This window comes from Elaeis guineensis, chromosome 6 (genome assembly GCF_000442705.2).
Source record: "Elaeis guineensis isolate ETL-2024a chromosome 6, EG11, whole genome shotgun sequence".
In the NCBI taxonomy this organism is placed as follows: domain Eukaryota; kingdom Viridiplantae; phylum Streptophyta; class Magnoliopsida; order Arecales; family Arecaceae; genus Elaeis; species Elaeis guineensis.
Window position 1 is genome coordinate 120,455,308 of NC_025998.2, and position 23,881 is coordinate 120,479,188.

General features: G+C 36.8%; 1 protein-coding gene and 1 non-coding gene across 2 annotated transcripts; both read right to left on the reverse strand.

Moving 5' to 3' along the window:
- Window positions 1-723: 723 nt before the first annotated feature.
- LOC105046741 (probable aspartyl protease At4g16563) lies at window positions 724-2,303 on the reverse strand. Its single transcript, XM_010925432.4, has one exon. It carries the CDS (start codon window positions 2,105-2,107, stop codon window positions 869-871), a length of 1,239 nt encoding a protein of 412 aa, XP_010923734.2. The 5' UTR covers window positions 2,108-2,303; the 3' UTR covers window positions 724-868.
- Window positions 2,304-20,318: 18,015 nt separating this feature from the next.
- On the reverse strand, window positions 20,319-20,425 carry LOC140858979 (small nucleolar RNA R71). The gene has a single exon (XR_012142380.1). It is a non-coding gene; the product is annotated as a small nucleolar RNA R71 (small nucleolar RNA).
- Between the last annotated feature and the right edge of the window lie 3,456 nt (window positions 20,426-23,881).

Below are 23,881 nucleotides of genomic sequence, written 5' to 3' on the forward strand. Positions count from 1 at the left end.
AAGAAATCACAAATTTTGAATTACTTGGCAGTCAATAGTTCTGATCTAAAGGATTATCATATATTCCCAATTCGTTAGGAAATGAACATCAATTACCTTCTATGGACTAATATGTTGGATTCAATTAGCATATGGTTAATTAATGGGTTGATTTGTATATCGAATCAAATGGTAAAATAGTTTTGCTAATCATCTTGTTTGAGCTAACAACATCAGAAGATAAATGGTATTAACTTTGGGGGAGTTTAACAAAACTCAATACATTACACCCACAACAATAAGCCATCATCATCCCAAACTGCACGATTTCATGGTGCTTCTTGTTCATTTGGTCCACGTTTCGAAGTAAAAGTAGTTGGAAATTTTTAGGCTTGTTGTTATGCATTTGGTGAGTTCTATCTGAAGATCTGCAAAGATAACAAGATCGTTAAGTTGTTAAATAACTACTCAAATTGAGCAGATATTCTATTTTATTCATTGGATCACACTTTAACACACAGGCTTGCAAGTTGGTTACAAAAGTTAAACCATAGTTAATATTTATTAAAAGAAAAGTAAGGTCAGAAAGGGATGGATTAACTGATGTACTAGTGCCATACATAGCAACTGCCAAATAATTTGATTCCCCTGTGACTACTTAGTTGAAACCAACCCCACAATGATGAATGATTGAATGCTTTTAGAAGAAAAATGATTTATTTAACAGATTACATCATCCTCACAACTTTTATAGTGTAGTTCTCCAATACCAAACAAAAGGATATGTCCAACTCATCAACCTTAATCCATCCAAGCCCATTAAAGGAGCTTTATTTATTCCAACTCAGAAACATCTAAACACAAACAAACAGACCTCTAAAACAAAGAACTACTTCTGATGGAGCCCATAGTGTGCAGCAGAGGAAGCACAGTCCATTGGAAGAAACCCAATCCTCTCCTTCTCTAAATCATAGACAACCTCTATATTTTGCTGCTGGAAGCTCCCAAGAACACCAGCTGGTCCATAGTCATCATCCATCATCTGAAATAGTAAGCACTTCACTACTAGAGAGTCCTTTGGAGCACTCACAGCATAGAAGCAGTCCTCCTTAGGCAATGTGAGCGTCACACCATTCAAAAAATGTAATGTAATGGTAGGTAGATCATCTGAGCAAGAGATATTTGAGCAAGGAATCTTGTAACATAGATCGAACCCAGTTCTCTCCTCAAGTTCATTTGATCTCATGTATGTTATCCTTGATCCTAACTCTGATAATAAGTGTGAATAAAATGGCTCGGGGAGATGGGTGTAAGTCGTCCCCGAGTCGATCAACGTTCCCCCATTCCCCTCCAAATCAAAGGATCTCAAGTTCAAGGGACCTTCAATTATGGTCCCATTGCCAACACTAATACCCTCTAGGCCAACATAGTAGGAATTTGGATATATGGGACTCTTTAACATCGGTGTGAACTGATGGTCCTCTTTGGAGGAGATGGCAAGGTCCCCTATAACCAAAGGACTAGTGATGTTTGGATTGTTGGCAAACTTGTACCCCAAAAAGCAATGACAGAAGCCCTTCTGAAGGAAACCAAGCTGTGAGGGAAGGGAGAGTGCACCCTTTCCGAAGCCTGCAATCCCAACGGGTTCCCTGTATGTGGAACCCACACACCCAAAGCAGAAGCTTGGTGTCTCTCTTAGCACAAGTGGATCACCCCCATGTACCCTAAGAGTGTCCCTTGTGAGGCTCCCAATGATCAAACCCCCTGCTCCATAATTGTAGGAGAAGGAAGGGCAGGGTCTGGGGCAGGTGCCCCTCACAAGGCTGCCAATGGAGCACCCGGCCATTGCGCATGGGTCGTAAGGATTGTCGGAGCTGTGGACGTTGGTGCAGAAGAGGCTGGTGCAAGTATCTCTAATGGATGAAAAAGAGTAGGAGGGAGAGAAGGTGGCCACTAGTTTGTGGTTCCAATAATCATCACACTCCATGCATTCAAAAGAGATATTCCCACAGGGGACCCAGGTGAGGTCACTTCCAGTGTCCATGTACACTTGAATGACTTGGGGTGGTGTCCCTAAGTTCAAGGAAATGAGATAGCCATCTTGGAATCCTCTAAGTGGTTCCATCATGTCCAAGACCTCGAGTGGCTTCAAGCCTCTTGCTGCCACTGACGATGGAGAGAGGACTCTGGAATGGGTCAGGCCTAAAACCAGTGACCCATGATGATCTTTATGTTTAGATGCATGACACTGGGAGAATAAGGTGAGAGCATGGAGGAGAAGAATTAAAAGAGAGATGGTGGTTGTTTTGAAGGAGAAGAATGCCATCTTAATTCATTCTTTGATGTGGTGAGATAAGTTGAGGAAGGGTATTTATAAGCAATGGTGGGCTATAGTGATTGTGGTGTTTGATGGCATTCTGGGTTGGAAAATTGGCAGGAAGTGAGGTCTGATGAAGACCACTTGAAGAGATGTGATGGGCAATGATTGGGTGAAAACCCCAATACCAACTAGGAAGGTACATACGTGCATGGGGATTGAAGGGTCGTACAAATAAATAGACTAAACTATTCGGGCAAGCATGAAGAAGAGGAGGTGTTCGGGCCATTGAGGTGTCCTCGTTGAAAAGTTTTCCAGGAAAACAAGTTTTTAGAAGCCAAAGGTTGCTTGCTAAGGTGCTTCACAGGAATGAGACGATGGGTCCACTTCCTTGGACCGTTTCATATATTTAGAATATCTTAATTCAAGGTGGAACATTGAAGACATGCGCATGCTCAAGTCTTTTTGTTGCCTCTCCCCTTCAACTTCCCAAAAATTGTCTCTCTCCTTCATCTTTTCAAAAAGCTATATAGAACACGTCCTACAGTCGCTTGTTTTAAGGGAAGGGACCATTGTATAGGGCACACAGATCACAAACATTAGTTTGTGAAGGTGAAGACAAAAATATATTGAAGGAAATAATTGGAGATAAGAGCTCTCGTGCTGGGACTACTGGTTCTTTAGGTAGTGGAGATGGCACTGTGATCGATGTTTTATTCTCATGGTAGCTCACCCTTTTAGGTATCTTCTTAAGAAGGCCCTTGGAGATAGGATAAAGAAGCCAACGACATAGATAGAAGGCTTATGACTTGATAGATTAATTGGAACGCAGAAACCATTATGATTATTTGATATCTTGATATTTAGGGGGTGTTTGTTTGCGGAGAGTTGGGATCTGAAATTAGAATGAGACTTTCATTCTAATCATTTAATTGGAAGGAGTCCTATTCTAATTTCGATTCTGGATGGAATGGAAATGATCCTATTTATCTAAAACTTTATCCCTACTCTTTTCTAAGAATTTAAATTTTCATTCCAATTCTGATTTCGGTCGCAAACTAAATGCTTCAGAAGATTTGATCGTTCCAATTTCAATTCTACTACATTTCGATTTCGATTCTAATTACGAACCAAACACTCTCTTGGAGGTGTCAAAAATGTTAACTACAGTCTCATATGTCAGTTACTTGGGATCATTAAAATCTATGTTTATATATTAAAGATTTAATTAGCTGATTGCTGACAATCAAAATATTTTTTGGAATAACTTAGGCACGATTAATCCCATAACTTACTAATGAGATGTTTTATATAATGATTATCTAACAATGTCATATATGCTCTTTTAGTCATTAACCATCTTTCTTAATTTTCTCACCAGAATTTTCTAAAATCCCTCCACTCTTAATCATTTTTTAACCCGGCTTCTCATCAAAAAATATCACTAATCCTACTGAATGTGCAACAAGGTTGGGTTTAATCCAAACGCAACCAGCCTGATCAGCTCGATCGGCCAGGTTGGGCTGAGATGTTACTTCGGATTGGGCTCTGAGGTCAGCAAAAATTGAACCAGACCAGGTAGGGTCACAGCTTCAATCTAATTTAGGTTAGCAATGTAGAGTTCCACTTGGGCGAGAACAGTATAATTAAGTTATGTTGAATCATGACCTCGGATGAGAATCTGATGAGTGGCTATTTCTTTCTAATAGCATTATTTAATTTATCATGGAAGATGAGGTATGAAGTATAACTATCAACTTAGATTGGTTAATTAGGTTGAGCTGGTAATAGATCAAGCCCTACAAATTAGATTAAATTATGATAAGACTATAAATGGCCAGGTCAACCCATGACCCAATCTGGTTTCAACCCTATTAAACTCAAAATCCGATCTATATTTGAGGACTTGTTGATTGAGTTGGGTTCAAAAATTGAACCAGATTTAAATTTTGGGTCAACTTTGGGTCCTATACTTTTTAACCTGGCCCATGGACCCAAAAGTCCAAATGATCTTCTTCTCCTTCACTTGAAATATCTTTTCTAATCCATTTAATAAACTCTCAATTAAACTAATTCCTTGTTTGCAAGTCAACAACTATGCCTTCTCTTATCTTTTTTCACTTTAATTATACTTAACCATTCATATTGTCATATTTGTTTCGGTCAATTTTTATATATAATGCTTTCAAGTATATCAATATATATTTTAGACATCATAGTTTTAGATTGAGTGATCAAGTTCAAGTTTTAGACATCATAGTTTTAGATAAAACTAAATTTTTTGAATAAAATTTAAGTTCAAGTTAGCGCTCTCTATTTGCATTTTTTTATGAATTTTTATGTAATTATAAATTATAATATTTTAGCTATAAAAGAATAGCTTAATGCTTGATTCAAATTGCAAACATGATCCAATCCAATCCCGACCTGATTCTAGGTCTAAATTATACTTGTTCCTAACCCGACTAGAATGACCTATTGGATCTAAAATTTTTGTATAGACCCTATCCAACTCGATTTGTTATTGCATTGAGTTTGGGTACAAAATCATAACCTGAATATAAAATCAGGTTAGGTCAGGGTCAAGCACGCCTGATCTAACCAATTCATTTCCCATCCTAAATTATGATCAAATAAGTCAAATTGTATCATGAGAGTCAACCCATGGGTAAGTACAGGTTAATGGGTCTTGACCTAATAATTAGCTAGGTCGAGCATGGATCAAGGTTTCACATATTGTTATTGTAACTTGATCCAATCCAACTTAAATTGTGGGATTATGTTTGATCTTGAACACAACAAACCAAATCTTGATGCAATATTCCACCTAACCAAACATGAGTCCACCCAATAAATAAAGAAAGAAATTTGTACTTATATTTAACTATAACTTTTATGTTATTAAGTTATAGAATTGCATAAATACATTTAGGGAGTATTTGGTTGGGAAGAGTGAGGGTTCGGAATCCGAATCGATGACTCCTATTCTAATCATTTGGTTGGGAGGAGTCTCATTCCGATTCTGATTTTAGGATGGAATGGGAATGGCTCAATTTATATAGAACTCAATTCTTACTCTTCTTTATGGATTCAAATTTTTATTTCAATTTCAATTCCGATTCCGATCACGAACCAAACGCTTCGGAAGATTTGACCATTCCAATTCTGATTCTAAGCCATTTCTATTTCTATTTCTATTCTGATTCCAGTTACAAACCAAACATCTTCTTAAATAAAATCCTAAGAATCTAGTATTGGTCCAAGGATAATTGAAATCTTTTCCAAAACTTAAATCATTTATACGGTACGACGGAACTTTCACAACCCAATTCAACCCGGAACTAATCCAATCCAACCTGTCATATTTCCAGCCCCAACCACATTTGTCTCCCATGAGAGCGGTTAAACTTTTAAAATTTTTTTAAAAATAAAAAATAAAAAAAAATTAAAATTTTTAATTTAAAAATAAAATTGCTGTAAAGAAAATATTTACTCCCTTGGGCGACCTCTAATTAAACATGCCGACAAATAATCTAATGCATTCTACCTCTCATCAAGCATCAACGACACATCATTCAATCCATTCAACCTCATGTCATATCATTTAATGATTCATTAAGACATTCTTTTATAATTTGATATTTTTCTGAATGAAGCTTGGTTAGTTCGTCAATCCACTGTGTGAGCTACATGCATGCATGTATACATATATATGCATCCATGCACACATGCAAGTATGTCAGCATATTTAGAAATGTGTGAAAGAACATATACGTTCGCAATTTTGCATGTAGACATGATCACACATGCAACCAAACATCCTAACACGTGAGAGCACACGTGCACATGGCCACAGGGTTCCCACACATGCATCTTGATGAAGAACTCAATAAACATCCTCCGTAATACGAATAAGTTGGCAAAATGGACATGGCATGTGCCAGAACAGGATTATTATCTACTGGCCGGATGTGTCGTACAACAAATAAAAATGCATTCTATTATCAGCAAACACAACAGCAGAGGTCACGCATGATTTAATGGCATGTATCTAAAGATTTAATAATAGAATTTCTATCTATACTAGCACCATAATATGAGATGGGAAATTCTTTGTACACCACATTCGGTGTAGAAAAATGCATCGCCCCACATGATTGGGCCATGTGGCTACTGCTTTCCAACATGTATTTAATGTCTACAGTTCCACTTTTTCATTTAAAATTTTGAATGATAAAATAATCCATCTCTTCTAAAAAAATTATGACATTCTGTGGTCATATTATGACATCCGCGGTCAAATTATGACTTCTTATATAAGATGTTATAATTTTTCTTTCAGAAATCATAAGAAAAGAAAGATATTTTCATCATTAAAAATTTTTAATACTTTCCAACACACATTTAATGCCCGTAGTTTCGATTTTTCGTTTAAAATTTTAAATGATAAAAATGTCTCTCCTCTTCTGAAAAGATTATGACATCCTATGGTCATATTATGATATCCTACAGTCAAATTATAACTTCCTACATAGGATGTCATAATTTTTCTTTCAAAAATCATAAAGAGGGATGGATATTTTCATTATTAAAAATTTATAAAATTTTTAATTGATAAAAATGCATCTCCCTTTCTTATAATATTCTGTGGCCAAATTATGACTTTCTGTGCAGAAAATCATAATTTGATTGCTGGATGTCATAATGTGATCATAGGATATCATAATTGTTTTAAAGAAAGAGAAAAATTTTTATTATTCAAAATTTTAAATGATAAAATGGAACCGTAGGCATTAAATGCATATTAAAAAATGATGACTATGTGGCCCAATCAGGTGGAGTGATGTATTTTTTCTACACCGGGTATGGTATATAAAGAATTTCTCAATACAAAATCGAGGGAAAGATCAGAATTAGAAATTGATGGAAAAGTAAGAATATGAGCTCATATGAGTAGGAAATAAAAAATATCTATTCTAATTCTATTGTCAGGTATAGGTTTGGGTGTAAGAAAAATTCTTGTTTGCCATCCTAAATTTTTTTTGTATTTTACGAACTTTGAGAAGGAAAAAAAAAAAGATTAGGCCAAAAAACAAGCTATTCTGGAGTTAACAACAACTTGTGTAGACGGAATCTAGTATTTTCTAGAGTCCTTGTGTAATGAATTATAAATTTTGTTTTTTAAACAATGATACGGATTAAAAAGAATTGATAGATAAAATATGAATTAAAGAATGAATCTTGATATACCTTAAAACTAAACACTTTTAGACCAGAAGATATATTGAAATAATTAGGATATTGTTAAAAAGAAATATGAGATTTTGCTTTTAGTGGCAATATGCTATTGGGTGATAGTATTACATATGAGGTCAAATAATTATATTCGAAGAAAAATTATATGAATATCAATCTCATGAAAGAATAATGTCCTACAAACCAATTGCATGTGTAATAGAATGGGATATTTTTCTATATTTTATCTTCCAAATTCATGTATTTGATAATTATTATTAATGAATTAGACATTTTGATTCATTATATGCTGCATCTTATACTTGTTTAAGATTATAATGAACTCCATAGGTTAGGACAATAGTTTTAGGACCATAATGAGATCATACTAGTGAGATCTAAATCCTTGATAGTCTTAATCTAAAATATTTTTAGTCATTGATTCATTGAATCAGAGATTAATAATATCGATAAGACTGGTACATCCTATATATGCTCGATGAAGAGGGTGGTTGATCTCACAATCACTTATGTGGTGACACTAATACAAGGATGTTGCCCAGCTATGCAACCCAAGAGGGGGGGTGAATTGAGTTTCTAAAAATTTTAAGCTTAACTTATGACTTATGAGAAGTGTTTGACAAAGCTAAATAAATAGGGAGAGTAGAATTAATTCAAGGCTAATAGTAAGGGCAAGAATGCAAGAGAATAATGAAGAGATAACGAAGAGCAATAAGATACACACCAAACAAAAAGATTTATAGTGGTTCGGTGCCAACCTTGCACCTACATCCACTCTCCAAGCTCCTACTTGAAAATTTCAATCCACTAATCTTGTATTCAACCCGAATACAAACGTCGGAAACTCCGACTCTAGCTATCCCAAGCTAGTTCACTTATTTTTCGGGTACAAGCCAACCCTATACACTTCGATTCAAGGTTCGGATCAACCTTTCCTTGTTTTGGAACCCTTCCAAAACAAAACCAATCACTCAAACTGAGTATAACAGTTTATAGCACAATTAAGCACAAAGAAAGCTCCTTCAATGAGCGAATATAACTTTAAATATACTTTACTTAAAAGAAGAAGACCCTTTTTGGATTTTCTCAAGGTGGATGGAGACTTCAAAGAGCACTTGAGGAGTTGGTGAGCTTGGATTGAAGGCTTCTTGAAAGATTTGAATGAGCACTTGCTTAGGGCTGAAACGTTGGCTTGAAATCCTTTTTTCAAAATCTCTCTCTTTGAATCCTCTCTTTTTCTTCTTTTTGTTCTTCTTTTGTTCTCCTTGTTCTTGTTGTTCTTCTTGTTCTTGTTGTTGATTTCCACATTTTTGTCCCTTTTATAGCTTTAAGAAATAGTGAAAAACATTCTAGACTGAAAAAGAGCCGTTAGACCACTTTAAACGAGCATTAAAAGTACTTAAAATGGGTTAAAAACTAGTCGTTGCGGAAAAATTCTGTCACAGGGGTCGACTCATGGGTCGACTCATGCCTGGGGGTCGACTCATGGGTCGACCTCTGTGGAAGAACATCAGAGAATCACCAGAAAATAAGGTTCTGTGATTTTTGGCCTAAAAACTGCAGGGGTCGACTCATGGGTCGACTCATGCCTTGGGGGTCGACTCATGAGTCGACTCACAGGTTGTGCCAAGCCAAAAAATCTGCGTGCCAAACAGCTCAATGTGCCATGAGTTGACTCACGGGTCGACTCATGATTTTCAAACATGCATAACTTTCAAAATACAAGTCCAAAATCAATAAAATTTTCACCATTGGATCACAAATCTTTTGTTCTATCATTTGATACTACCAAATCAGAATTTTGGTAAAATTATAATTTTGCCCCTGAAGAGCAATAAGTCTTTTTAAGTGAAAATCATTGGTACCCCTTCAACTGCTTTGTAATCATCAAAATCAATCTAAGGAGCAACAATCTCCCCCTTTTTGATGATGACAAAATATTTGAACAAAAGCATTTATATGAATCAATGAACATGAATTTCAAAGGAATGAAATGCATTTTAGGCAGTTTGAAGATAAACAGGAGATTTACTACCAACTTATAAGTGCATTTGCTTGAAAAGAAGATTGATTCTTTTGGCATGTGATACATGTGCCCATTTGCATAAATAATTTGCCTATTGCTTAATGATTTGAAAATTTGCTCATTTGATTATGTGATTTTGATATCAGAGCAAGTTTAACAACTAATTGTATTATTGTATGTTTAAGAATTACTTGTAAAGTATATGAGAGCATGTCAAATTTTAAAGCATATCAGAGCATGTCTAAGAAGTAATTTTAAAGGTTGCTCATTTGCTTTGCTTAGCAATTGGTATCAGAGCAATTCAATCATTTTGTTAGCAATCTTGTTAATTTCTCCCAACTCACTCATTTTATTATTAAGTTTTGTATTTATCTCTCTTATTTATCTCTCTTTTGATACTTTTGCTTAGCAATTCACTCATTGTATTTTTAAGTCATTTAATAATCTTGCTTTTGATGCTTTTCTTTAATTTTTCTTTAATTTCTCCCCCTTTTTGACATCATCAAACATTTGATAACTCCCCCTCTTTTTTTTTTAATACATTCTCTCTTTAGTGCTTCTTCAAACTTTTTGTGCTAATCATCAATGTTTATTCCCCCTGAATACAGCAATCATAAAACAAAATATGCCATTGAGTACCATAGATATGAATTAGCAACATTAATGATACCAAAGAGAAGATATATAATCGAGAGATGATTGATACCATTACAAAGAGTAGATATATAATTAAAAGATGATTAAAACCATAGTTGTTTCAATACATATTTCATAATATAAAAGTCAACTAGTTAACATCATTACATGGCCCAAAATGACAGATCCTAGAAAGAACAACAGACATGACTAACAACAAGGATCTAGTAGAACACATGACTCTATGGATCAGAATCAGATGTATCAGAGATGGGGTGGGGAGATGATGGATCACGACCAGGAGCTCGTCCTCTACCCCGTCTGCTTCTGCCATGAGTGGAGGTGCTGGCATGAGTAGGTGGGCGAGATGATCCTGGAGGCTGAGAACGTTCAGAGGTCAAAGACTGGACTGCAAGAGAGAGTCTGATGGAATCAAGAACGTTCAGAGCTCTCGAAACAGACTGAAGCAGTACAGTAAACTGTGTAGAAGCATGCTCACTAGAGCCTCTGATTTCTCTCCTCAAGAACTCATAACCACCCTCTAATGCACCTCTGAGCCTGTCAGCCTCCGCAGTAAGGTCTGTGACCTCAATAGTGGACTCCTGTGGCTGAGGATGGGCCAAGGCTAAGACTTGCCCCTGCAAGTCAAGTACTCTCCCAGTCAGTCTCAAAATGCAATCCTCGAGCTGCTGAATCCGAACTGACTGATCTGTGATCATCTGAAATACAGTGAAGATATGGGGGATCAAGGTCTGATCAGATGTATCCAATGATGTGGATCCCGGTGCAAATGTAGAAGTGCTCCACTGACGAGAAAGCAAGGAAGCCACACGCTGAGAAATCTGCTCAATCTGATCATCAGCCAATCTGAACTCTGAGGAAGGTGCTCTGCTGTCTGGCTGCTGAACGGGCGTGTGCCTCCTGGTGAACTCTGAAGGGCCAGCCTCTGGGTCTGAAACAAACTGGATGTCTGGAGATGCTGCCCTGAAGTCATGGAGAGGTAATGAGGGACCTTCTTCCTCAGCTCTGTCCTCAACTCTATCCTCAGCTCTCTCCTCAGCTCTTTTTCTGTACCCCTGATCCAACCACCATCAATCCTAGTGAATCCCATGCGGTGTAGAGTGTGTTGGTTGATGGTGTCTGCATGGGAAAGCTTAGCAGATGCCTCCCCCTCAAAACTGACTCCAAACCTTTTGAAAACTAGTGTAAAGGCCATACCAAAAGGCAAATGTGCCTTGGATCTGTTCAGTGTCTCTCTCATGGCCTCAATCATTAAAGCAAGGAGGTTTAGGAGGGTTTGAGTGATCACATGAAACATTATACAGATATCTCGGCCAGAAAGGAGGTCATGCCTACCACTCCTTGGGAAGACAAGCTTTGTCACTAATTGATGTAGGATTCTCATTTCAATTGACAAGATTTTGGCTTCTAATTTATTTAGACTTCCCGAGTAGGTTCCTCCTAAAATTACATTGATCCCCTCTTCCTTCACTGGGAGTTTCATGTAAGAATATTCCTCACAGGGCAAATGTAGAATCTCTCCCAAAATAATAGGATCTAGACAGATATCAATTTCCTTAACAGTAGAGGTTACTGTTCCATTGCCATAGTACAGATTTAGATAAAACACTCTAACCAAGTCCACATAAGTAACTTCCTTGAGAGAACAGTAAAATCCCCAACCTTGGTTTTTGATCTTTGTCCCAAAGGAGAAACCTTCTTTTTCAAAGAATCTAAAATCCACATTCTTGCCGGTTTCTACCTTTCTGTCAAAGAGAGGGATTTTGCTAGGGCTAAGGGGAGACTGAAAGGGACCTGGTGCAGACACTGAAGCCGGAATGGGAGCAGAGGTGGTCTGAGAAGCTTGCCTTTTTCTGCGGACGCCTTCTTCCAGCGCACGGACTGATTTTCTTCTTTGAGGGAGTTTCATCTTTGGGGCCATTCTCACCACAAGAGCAGGCAGAGTGACTCGGAAGATCAAATGGGTGAGGAGAAGGAAGGTTACTAGAGGATGGAAAGAGATTTTGGCGGAGAGAAATGATGATTTTGAGAAGAACGGTGGAAGCTAGGGCACGTTCCAACCGCTTCAATCAAGGGAGAAGGATGTGAAAAGCTCCTTTCTCAAGAGGTGATTTGAGGTGGAGATGAGAAGGGAGAATGATCTTGGGCTAAATCCTTGGTTTTGGAGAGAACGAAGATGAGGACGATGAGTCTTGGAGGGAGGAAGACGAAGAAGAAGAATGAGTCGGCTCATGAACAGGCTTCAAGTTAAAAAGAAAAGAACCCGTGGGAAGTTGGCAATAATTTCAAGTATGCCATTGGGTCGACCCTAGGGGGTCGACTCATGAATCACAAAAATTCAGAAAAAATATGAATAAATTTCGAAAAAATTTAAAATTTTGGGAGAAGAAACTTTGCTCAATGACATGTTGTGAGAATGATAATCTCGAGCATTTAGGTCCAAGAGAGATGATGAAAATTTAGCTCAAATAAATTTTGACATTGATTTCTTGAAATTCGAGAAACATTTAGGCAAAAGGATCAAGAATTCCTAGATTTCTCCTAATTTCACAGAATCTATCCTCACTAAGGACCTTTGTAAAGATATCAGCTAATTGATTTTCAGTACAAACATATTCAAGAATTATATTTTTGTTTTGAACATGTTCTCTTATAAAATGATGTCTTATTTCAATATGTTTAGATCTTGAATGTTGGATTGGATTTTTAGATAGATTTATGGCACTTGTATTGTCACATCTTATTGGTATTTCATTAAGTTTGATACCAAAGTCTTCGAGTTGTTGCTTAATCCACAAGATTTGAGCACAACAACTTTCAGCTGCAATGTATTCGGCCTCAGCCGTAGACAGTGCTACCGAATTTTGTTTCTTGCTAAACCAGGAGATTAGGTTAACTCCAAGAAATTGGCAAGTTCCACTAGTACTTTTTCTGTCCAATCTACATCCAGCAAAATCAGCATCTGAATATCCTATTAAGTCAATTAGTGAGTCTTTAGAGTACCATAATCCTAGAGTTTGAGTACCATTTAAATATCTAAGGATTCTTTTAACAGCATTCAAGTGAGATTCTTTAGGATTAGATTAAAATCTAGCACATAAACAAACACTAAACATGATATCAGGCCTACTTGCAGTTAAATATAATAGAGAGCCAATCATACCTCTATAGTATTTTAAGTCTACACATTTACCTTCATTATCCTTGTCAAGCTTACATGAGGGGCTCATGGGTGTGCCAATTGGTTTGGAGTTCTCCATTTCAAATCTTTTGAGTTGTTCCTTGGTGTACTTGCTTTGGGTGATGGAGATTCCTTCTTTTGTTTGTTTGATTTGGAGTCCGAGGAAGAAGGTAAGTTCTCCCATCATGCTCATCTCGAACTCCCCCTGCATGAGCTTAGCAAAGTCTTGACAAAGAGATTCATTAGTAGACCCAAAAATTATGTCATCAACATAAATTTGTATAACTAACATATCATTTAGATTTCTTTTAATAAAGAGAGTTGTGTCTACATTACCTCTTGAAAAACTATTATTTAGTAAGAATTTGCTTAGCCTATCATACCAAGCTCTAGGTGCTTGTTTTAATCCATATAAAGTTTTATTTAATTTAAAAATATGATTAGGAAAAGCATGATTTTCAAATCCTGGGGGTTGTTCTACATAGACTTCTTCAGCAATATATCCATTCAAAAATATACTTTTGACATCCATTTGAAATAATTTAAATTTCATAAAGCAAGCATATGCAAGTAGAAGTCTAATGGCCTCTAATCTAGCAACAGGTGCAAAGGTCTCATCAAAATCAATCCCTTCTTCTTGATTATAACCTTTAGCAACCAACCTTGCTTTATTTCTTATTATATTTTCATGTTCATCTAATTTGTTCCTAAAGACCCATTTTGTGTCAATTATTGAATGATTTTTAGGTCTTGATACTAGAGTCCATACATTATTTCTTTCAAATTGATTAAGTTCCTCTTGCATTGCATTAATCTAATTATAATCATTTTCAGCTTCTTCAATAGTTTTTGGTTCAAGATGAGATACAAAAGCACAATGATTAAATACATCTCTAAGTGAAGAACGAGTTTTTACCCCATGCATAGGATCACCAATAATTAGCTCCTTAGGGTGATTGTGAACATACCTTCATTCTTTGGGTAGGTCATTTGTACCTTGAGGTTGTTCTTGATATTCTTCACCTCTCTCATCTTGTTTGTCCTCATGTTTCTTATCCTCTTGAATTGTTGAATCTTTCAGAGTGATCTCCTTCATTCCTTCTATAAGAGGATCTGCATCATCAACACTTTCATTCTTCCTTGAAGGAAGATCGTTAGATTCATCAAAGACAACATGTATGGACTCCTCTACTATTAAGGTTCTTTTGTTAAAAACTCTAAAAGCTTTACTAGTGGAGGAGTAACCAAGAAAGATTGCTTCATCTGATTTAGCATCAAATTTTCCAAGTCTTTCTTTACCATTATTTAACACATAACATCGACAACCAAAAATATGAAAATAAGCAATATTAGGTTTTCTTTCTTTCCAAAGCTCATAGGGGGTTTTCTTTAAAATTTGTCTAATCAAGGCACGATTTAAAATGTAACATGCTATGTTGATTGCTTCCATCCAAAAATATCTTGGAAGGTTGCTTTCACAAAGCATGGTACGGGCCATTTCTTCTAAGGTTCTATTTTTCCTTTCTACTACCCCATTTTGTTGGGGTGTCCTAGGAGCAGAGAAGTTATGGCCAATTTCCTTTTCATCACAAAAGTTTTCAAAGTCTTGATTTTTAAATTCAGTTTCATGATCGCTTCGAATATTTTGAATTGAAAATCCTTTCTCATTAGTGACTTTTCGATAAAATTTAGTGAAAACATGAAAAGTTTCATCTTTGTGTGCTAAAAAGAAAACCCATGTAAAACGAGAGTAATCATCTATAATTATAAAACCGTATCGTTTTTCTCCTAGACTAGTGGTTCTAGTAGGTCCAAATAAGTCCATATGCAAAAGCTCTAAAGGTCTAGAGGTAGAAATAATATTTTTGGATTTAAACGAAACTCTTGTTTGTTTACCTAGTTGGCATGCATCACAAATTCTATCCTTTTCAAAATTCAGTTTTGGCAAACCAAGAACTAATTCTTTCTTAATTAATTTTGAAAGAGAATGCATGCTAATGTGTGCAAGTCTGCGATGCCAAAGCCAACTAGTCTCATTAACTTTAGCATTCAAGGACACTAGGCATTGCATGTTTATTTTGGCTAAATCATTTAAATCTATCATATAAATATTACTATGTCTATGTCCAATAAATTTAATGTCATCATTAATAAGACTAGTTACAATGCAAACAGATGATTCAAAAATAACCTTATATCCTTTATCATAAAATTGACTAATGCTTAGTAAGTTATGCTTTAAACCATCTACTAACAAAATATTTTCAATGTATTTGGAGGGAGTGATATCAATGTTACCTATACCGATGATCTTTCCTTTGCTATTATCTCCAAAGGTGACCATCCCTCCATCCTTAGCATCAAGAGTGATGAATTGAGATTCATCACCAGTCATGTGTCTCGAGCATCCACTGTCAAGATACCATTTCCTATTTTCTCCTTGGGATGCTAGACACACCTGCAAGCAAAAGTCAAGTTTTTATTTTAGGTACCCAAGCTTTCTTGGATCCTTTTAGGTTAGTCATAATGGTTCATTTTGGAACTCATATTTTCTTTACAGTTGAGTTTGCAGATTTGTTAGAGAAGCAAGTGTATGACTTATGTCCTACTCTACCACATGTGAAGCAAGTAATATTAGAAGACTTGTTACTTAAAGAGTTTACATACATATTTTTCATATATTTTTGTTTCTTCAAGGGATTATAGCCAAGTCCAGCCTTATCATACACAGCCTTTTGATTATCAAGAATCATATTAAGTTTATTTGAACTCAAGGTGAACTTTTCTACTATTGGTTTTAGCTTGGCAATTTCATTCTTTAAGCTTTGATTTTCTTGAAGTAGGGTGGATTTCTCAATTGAAATATTTTCAGTTTGTTTCAACAAAAATTGATTTTTTAATTTTAGCTCTTTGTTCTTCATTCGTAGTTTCTTTAATTCATCAACTAAATCATAGAAAGCTTCATGTAATTCTTCAAATGTAAAGTCACTAGGAGTATCAGAAATTATCTCATTTTCGTGTGCCATAAGGCACAGGTTGGCTTATTCGGTTGAGTTTTCTTCATCGGAGCTTGAGTCATCACTCGCACTCCAAGTAGCCATCATGGCCTTCTTTTTGTACTTCTTGGGACCTTTCTTCAGCTGAGGGCATTCAGATTTGAAGTGTCCCGGCTTCTTGCATTCGTAGCAGATAACGGGTTGGTCTTTCTCTTTTTCTTTGCTCTGCTCTCCTTTTGTGAATGGCCTCTTCCTTATCCCCTGTTTTCTTTTTCTCAAAAATTTCTTGAATCTTCGAATAATGAGTGCCATCTCTTCATCCTGTTCTTCATCTTCAGTGTCATCAGTTTCTTCATCTGGTGGAGCTGTGGATTTGAGGGCAATGGTTCTTTTCTTTTTGACTTCTTCCTCTTGATGTTGCTTCATGCTTAGCTCATGAGTCATCAATGATCCTAGAAGCTCTTCCAAGGGTAGAATGTTCAAGTCCTTAGCTTCTTGAATGGCAGTCACTTTGGCTTCCCAAGTTCTTGGTAAGGATCAGAGAATCTTTCTTACAAGCTCACTGTTAGTATAGGACTTGCCAAGACTCTTTAAACCATTAATAATATCAGTAAAGCGAGTAAACATGCCAGTTATGGACTCATCATGCTCCATTTTAAACAATTCATATTTATGCACAAGCATATTGATTTTAGACTCCTTTACTTGATTGGTTCCCTCATGGGTTACTGATTTATGTCATAAATTGACATAAAAAGTATCAATTAATATCTAAATTATCTAATTTTATTAAAAAATTGATACTTGTTATTATATTTTGTAGAAGAAGAGGTCATCAATAGAAAGAACAAGGAAAGAGGATTCCAACGGTGCAAATTTTATGCAAAACAGAGTTAAATTGACCCAGAAATTGAAGAATGAAGAAAGAAGACTCAATTGGGTCAAACTCGAGTCAAATCAAGTCAAAATTGATCAAAAATCAACTGATTTGGTGATCTGGTTAGCCGCCTGGTCAACAGCAACAGGCGCATGGACCATGGACCATCGGCGCACTATAAATCAGCCAATCAGTGAGTCTCGGCTCACCGCAACGCATCGCGAGCCCGGTCCACGCACGCGGTCCAGGGCTCATGAGGAGAGAGAAGAAGGTCCGAAGGGCAACCTGGTAACTTCACATCACTCGATGGTCCGATCAAGATCCAACGCTCCACATTTTTGCACCATCGGACGGCCACCATCGTAGCCGGTCAAGATCCAACCGTAATCAAGGCAATTGCAAGAATCAATAAATACTAGGACAACACAGGATCCTTCTGCAGCGCGATCCAACGGACGAAATCTTCCAGCACCTTGATCGGACGGTCCGCGATGCATCCGACCTGATCCCATCTCTGCAGCGCGATCCAACGGCAGCGCTTCACCCAGATCATGATCCGATGGCCCAGAATCGCTCCCGGTTTGATCTATTTGATGAATTGGGTCCTTTAGATGAAGATCGAACGGCTGAAACAATTTTTAGGGTTTCTTGATGGATTTAAATACTTTTTGAGTGAGATTTGAGCCCCTAAATCCCCCTAACAGCTCTCTAAAACCTCTTAGTCCCACATCTAAAGTTTTGAAAACCTTATAACCCCCAAATGCCTATAAAAAGCCCCCAAATGCCCTTGTTTTAATGATTCTTTCCTTCCGATCAAGCTTGTAACCCTAGATAGTGGGGTTTTTAGCTTTCTTCTCAAGCCTCGAGCTTTGAGGTTTTTGTAATAATTTTTTTTTATATAAAATCTTATTTTTATGCAATTTTATCTCTTTACATTATGCAATTTATTTTTCTTGCAATTAGGATAGTTTAATTTATGCAATTTAATTTCTTGCAATTAGGATAGTTTAATTTATGCAATTTAAATTTATACAATTAGGATAGTTTAATTTATGAAATTAGGATAGTTTATTTTTCTGTATTTAAATTTTGTAAGTAGATTTAGATCATGTCTAGCTAAGCATCCCTTCTAGGATTTGCGATGAAGCTAGATCATGAGTAGGGGTTTTACATAGGGTTCTTTCTTTTTCTTAGGATTTCTTTTTCTTTCTCTTTTGCCAAGAATTTTTGATGAACTACAGTTGGGTCAGAGTCCCTTCATAGTTCATGTTTGATTCAGTGCATAGGAGGAGAAAACCCTAAGGGATCCTAGTTACTACTCCCTTGTAAAGAATCTTGATGGGTTATCGTTGGGCCTTAGTCCCTTCATAATCTATGCTTGGGAAAGACAAGAGGAGTAGTCGTTAGGATCAATAAAAAAAATTCTAGGTAGAATTTCCTAATCTAGATCTAGTGGATTCAAAAACCCTAGATCCTTAGTCTTATTGTCTTTAGCAAATAACTTTCAATTTTCGATTTTCGTTAAAGCTCGCTTGAGCATAGATTTGAAAATCATTTTTAAATCAAATCTCTGTGGGATCGATCCGTACTCGCGGTCGTGCTACTCTGCACACTGTGCGCTTGCGGTTTTATAAATAAATTTTAAGATTTGCACATCAAGTTTTTGGCACCGTTGTCGGGGAATTGACGTTTTAAATTATTTTCAAATATTTGTTCTTCGTGCTTTATAACTCTCTTTCTTTTTCCTTTAGGTTTCTAGATTTAGTTGGTGATTGCTGGAAAACTCAGGTATGCTTCTAATTTCTCTTTTATAATTTTTAGTTAATTACTTTTTCTTTTAGACCTAATCATTTGAATTTACTTAATCAAAAAAAAAAATAAAATAAAAGACATTTCATAATCGTGAAGTAAAATATCAAAATAAAAAAAATTCTAAATTAAAATCTTTTACATTCTTGATCATCTTGTTTATTTGCATTTGCATTTTCATAATTAATCTAAGGGCATCAACCCATTAACAAGATAAGGTGGGGATTTCATTACCCTTCCTTAGCCCAAAAACCATCTCCATCATATTGCATTACCTAAACCTTTAATCTTAAAATCAATTAGACGTCAACCTTAAGGAATTCAAGCTCAATAGGACAAGGAACCCTAAGAGTTCTACTAAGTTTGAGTTGTTTGATTGGTTGGTGTCTAGGCAAGTCCCTGAGGGTGGTTTGTTAAATTGGTTCAGTTGCTGGCCTGACCAACTCGTTTGGTGTCTAGAAAGGCAACGATGAGTGAACCTCCCACCTCTTATACTTACCTGGCTAACTAGTTGATCAATCTCCACTTGGAATGCTTGAAGGGTCATCTTGGAACAGTTAGGAGCTGTCTAGATTTAGGTTAACCCTAGGATAGATTGAGTTTAATTTATTGTTTCACTTGTTTGAAAAATAAAAAAAAAATTATTAAAATTTAAATTAATTTGGTTACTTTTCTTTAGATTTAGGACTCCTTAGGATCTTTTCTTTAGAACTTTTTCTCTTTTCTTTCTTTTTCTTATACATAAAAATTTAAAAAAAAAAAATTATATAAACATCGAGAACCGTACACCTCGTGTGTGGAGAAGATTGTCGGGTCGTCTAGTTAGAATTGAGTCAATTCCTGTTGTTCCAATGGCTGAGCCAATCCAACCCATGACCCTTAAGAATTTGTGTTATCCAGTTGGCTCTATCCAACCATCTTGTATCAGGTTGCCACAACCCACAGCTAACAATTTTGAAATCAAACCTCAAATTATAAATATGCTTCCAAAATTCACAGGATTAGAGGATGCTTATATATTTATTAGAGAATTTGAGGAGGTATGTGCAACCATGAAACTGCAATTGACAGAGGATGAGGTCAAACTTAGATTAATCAACTTTGCCCTTAAGGATAATGCTAAGAAGTGGCTTTATAGTCTGCCAAACTATTCTGTCACTACCTGGGAGGGTTTTGTGAGAACACTTTTGAAAAAGTATTTCCTCCATCATAAAACAGCTAGGATTAGGAATGAAATAAATTAATTTTACCAACTAGCTGGTGAATCATTTTAGAAGTACTTTGATCGTTTCAAGAATCTTTTGACCCAATGCCCACACAATGGAATAGAAACTTGGAGACTCTGCCAGATCATCTATGAGGGGTTAGATTCAAACTCAAGAACCATGCTAGAGTCCATGTGCCAAGGCCAATTTATGGACAAAGAAACTACTGAAGCTTGGCAATTCTTAGAAGACCTAGCCGAGAAAAATTTACAGTGGGAAACAACTAGGGAACCTGATAAAGCTACACCTTTAAGAGGAGGAATGCATCAAATTCAACCAACCCTAGCATCAGAGGCCAAGATTGCAACCTTAACACGTAGATTAGAAGCCTTAGAATTACAGAGACCAGCCAATGTAAATCAAATATCTGCACCCATGTGTAAAGGGTGCAATGCACCAGACCATGTCTTAGAAGAATGTTCTTACTCGAATGAGTGTGCACAGGTGAATGCCACCTATCAAGGACCATTGAACAATCCTTATGCACCCACATATAACCCAGGTTGGAGGAATCACCTGAATTTCTCATGGTCCCAGAATCCTAATGTAGACAATCCAAATTTCAATCAGCAAAATCTAAGGTCCAACCCAGTGATGAATAACCCGCCAGGCTTCCATGATAATGACAAGAAAATTACCTCTTTAGAGAAAAGCCTAGAAGCCATGATGAAGACACATACCAGCTTTATGCAAACCATGGGTCAACTCATAAATAATAACACCCAAGCTATAGCCCGTCTGGAAATGCAAGTAAGTCAGCTGGCTTCGACCATTAGTGAACGAGAACATGGTAGGTTACCTAGCCAACCTGAGCCAAATCCTAGGAACCAAAATGGTCCATGACCCCAACAAGAAAACCAAGTTAATGGTGTAAATGAAGCGAAAATTTAGTGCAGGGGCAAAATGGTAATTTTAAAACTTTTTCAAAATTACTATTTTACAGCAGAATTATTAATTAATCTCATTAATTAATACTAATTAACCCTACACTAGGATCTAAATATGATACAACAGCATGCATTTAAATTTAAAATTCAAATTTGAATCAGTAAACGTTTTACAGTACTGTGTTCAGAACACATCACCTTTTGCGGGTAGTCGATCACCGCAATCTGATCACCGTTGGGGGGCTCTGATCATCACGTCGTAGCCACACAAATGTCTGGCCTCTGTGGATCGTCCACACGAAGCTCCCATCTGATCAGCTCCTCACGAATGCTAGTTCGTGATTTTACCCTTTTGATGGCAGATGTTGATCAAACTCCTTCGATCGATGTGTGCCAATTTTTTGGATGCTCTGGATCATCTGCATAGTTGCTTGAGAGGCTGATGGATCTCTCTCTGAAATTTGGTGGACTCACGACACTCGTGGCACACCCATCTCACTTCCCGAACCCTAGGTAGAAACCCTAGGGTACACACCAAAAACCCTGCGCCCAATTTTTTCTCTTTTCTTTATTTTTTTCTCGGAAGGTTTTGGACCTTCACCTTATGCAAAAACCTTCCTCACGCCTCAAAGTTTCTCTCCTAAAATTTTTACGCACGTCCCACCTTTCTCCTCTTTTTAAAACAACGTCGAACGTGTCTTATCCGCGTGAGAGGATAAAGACAAGAGGTTACACATTTGAATTCAAATCAAATTTGAATTCAAATGAAAACCAACTTATCCCTATCCTTTTGGGCGTGAGAAGAGAAGGGGTGTGGCTCTTTGTGCGTGGAAAATGTTTCACGAGAAATCTTTTCTCGTGTAAGTAATGTGGCGCACAAAATGGATAAGGATGAAAGGGCAAGTGATAAGTTATCCATTCAAATTCAAACATGCTTTAAATTTAAATGGCTAACTAATTATTTTATCCATCCATATGGTGCACAAATGAGGGCGTGGGGAAGAGTTTTACGTGAGAAAAATTTCATGAGAAGTTTCTTCTCGTGAATTTAAATGGGTGCAAGGAAGTTGGGTGTCGCAGAGAATTTAAAACAAGGTGGTTTGATTCAAATTGAGCCAACCTAGTTTAAAATAGGTTAAGCACAATTAGACCAGATTAAACCCAACATAATTAGGCTTAATTAGGCTCAATAAAATCTTAATCAAATCAGAAATTAACTAAACCTAATCCCTGATCAAATCAGGGACTAAACCACCTTAGCAATTAGGTCAACATTTAACCTAATCGGGTCAATCCAAACTGAATCCAATTCAATTTGGACTTGATCCAAAAATAATTACTCAATCAAATTGAGTTAATTAGTGATTAAATCACTAATTAAACCTCTCATAAATATTGAGTCCAAATTCGATGGGCAATCAGGCATCAGAGACCATCGATATGAAACCCTGATCAAAGAGTTCAAATTTCAAATTTGAAATTTGAAATTCAAAATTTTGACCCTGGTACCCAAAATGTGTGGAACTCATGATTAGAGAATCCTAATTCTCAATCATAGAGTCTCAGATAGATAAGACTCATAATCAGCCATGAGATCAGAAAGAAACTTCTAATGTGTGTGACCCCGCAGGTTCGAACCTAAGCCGGTAGCACAGGAACCAATTCCTGTACTAATCGAAGTGACCATCTAGCAATGGTACCCGATGACCGGATAGGTCGAATAATCACAATCGCAACATTCAGAACCTACGTGAATATGGTTACCGTATAATTCATCTCTTTTGACCCCTGTGTTTAGGACGACTCAGGGTTAAACTGTCAACCCTGATGATATCATCCGAATCGTGCTCAACTCAATTAGTCCTGTGACTCCTCACTAGGACTACCCTGGCCAAGGTTTTGCTAAATTGAAACACGACTGTACACAGCTCCTAAACTGGAGTGGTCAATCCCATCTTGACACACGCACCGACAAGTCAAGTACTTGACTACACCCAGCAACTTTCTGTCACTGAATTAGAAATTCAGGTAGTCCAGTGCCTAAGTGCAGTGAGTTGCTTGCAAGTCACCGTGGCGGTCTCAGGTCGGAGGGACATTTATACCCATATCCCATCGGAGCAAATCTTGACAGTAGAAATAGCTCCGGAGTTGGTCACGTTCAGTGCAGATGTACCATTACATCTCACCTGTATGCCATACCAGTGTCTCCACACTCTTTAGTTATGAGGACAACCAACCCATATGGCACACAACGACCTATGCTCGATAAACATTGTCGTCCTTGGTAACAACGTATCATTTGATCGCGAACATGTTTAAGGACTAAGCGACAAATCCTCCTTTGTCGAGTCTAAATAGTCCTAAGGACTTCACCACAACACAGGAGTTCATTAGAAGATGAAACATTTGTTATGAAAAAATATCAAAATAATTTTTATTTATTTATAATTCATGTACTAATACAAAAAGGAGCACAACCGTCAACAGACTGACGATTGGCTTTGGGACACTATTCCCAACAATCTCCCACTTGGCCTAAAGCCTATCGGTGCAGTATCTAATACCCATCTTCGACTTGTAGTCGTTGAACTCCTTCACCGTAATGGCTTTAGTGAATGGGTCGGCCAGGTT

What these genes read in the sequence shown, in the direction of transcription:
- LOC105046741 (XM_010925432.4), bottom strand. Translation starts at nt 2,107, where the DNA reads ATGATGGAACCACTTAGAGGATTCCAAGATGGCTATCTCATTTCCTTG.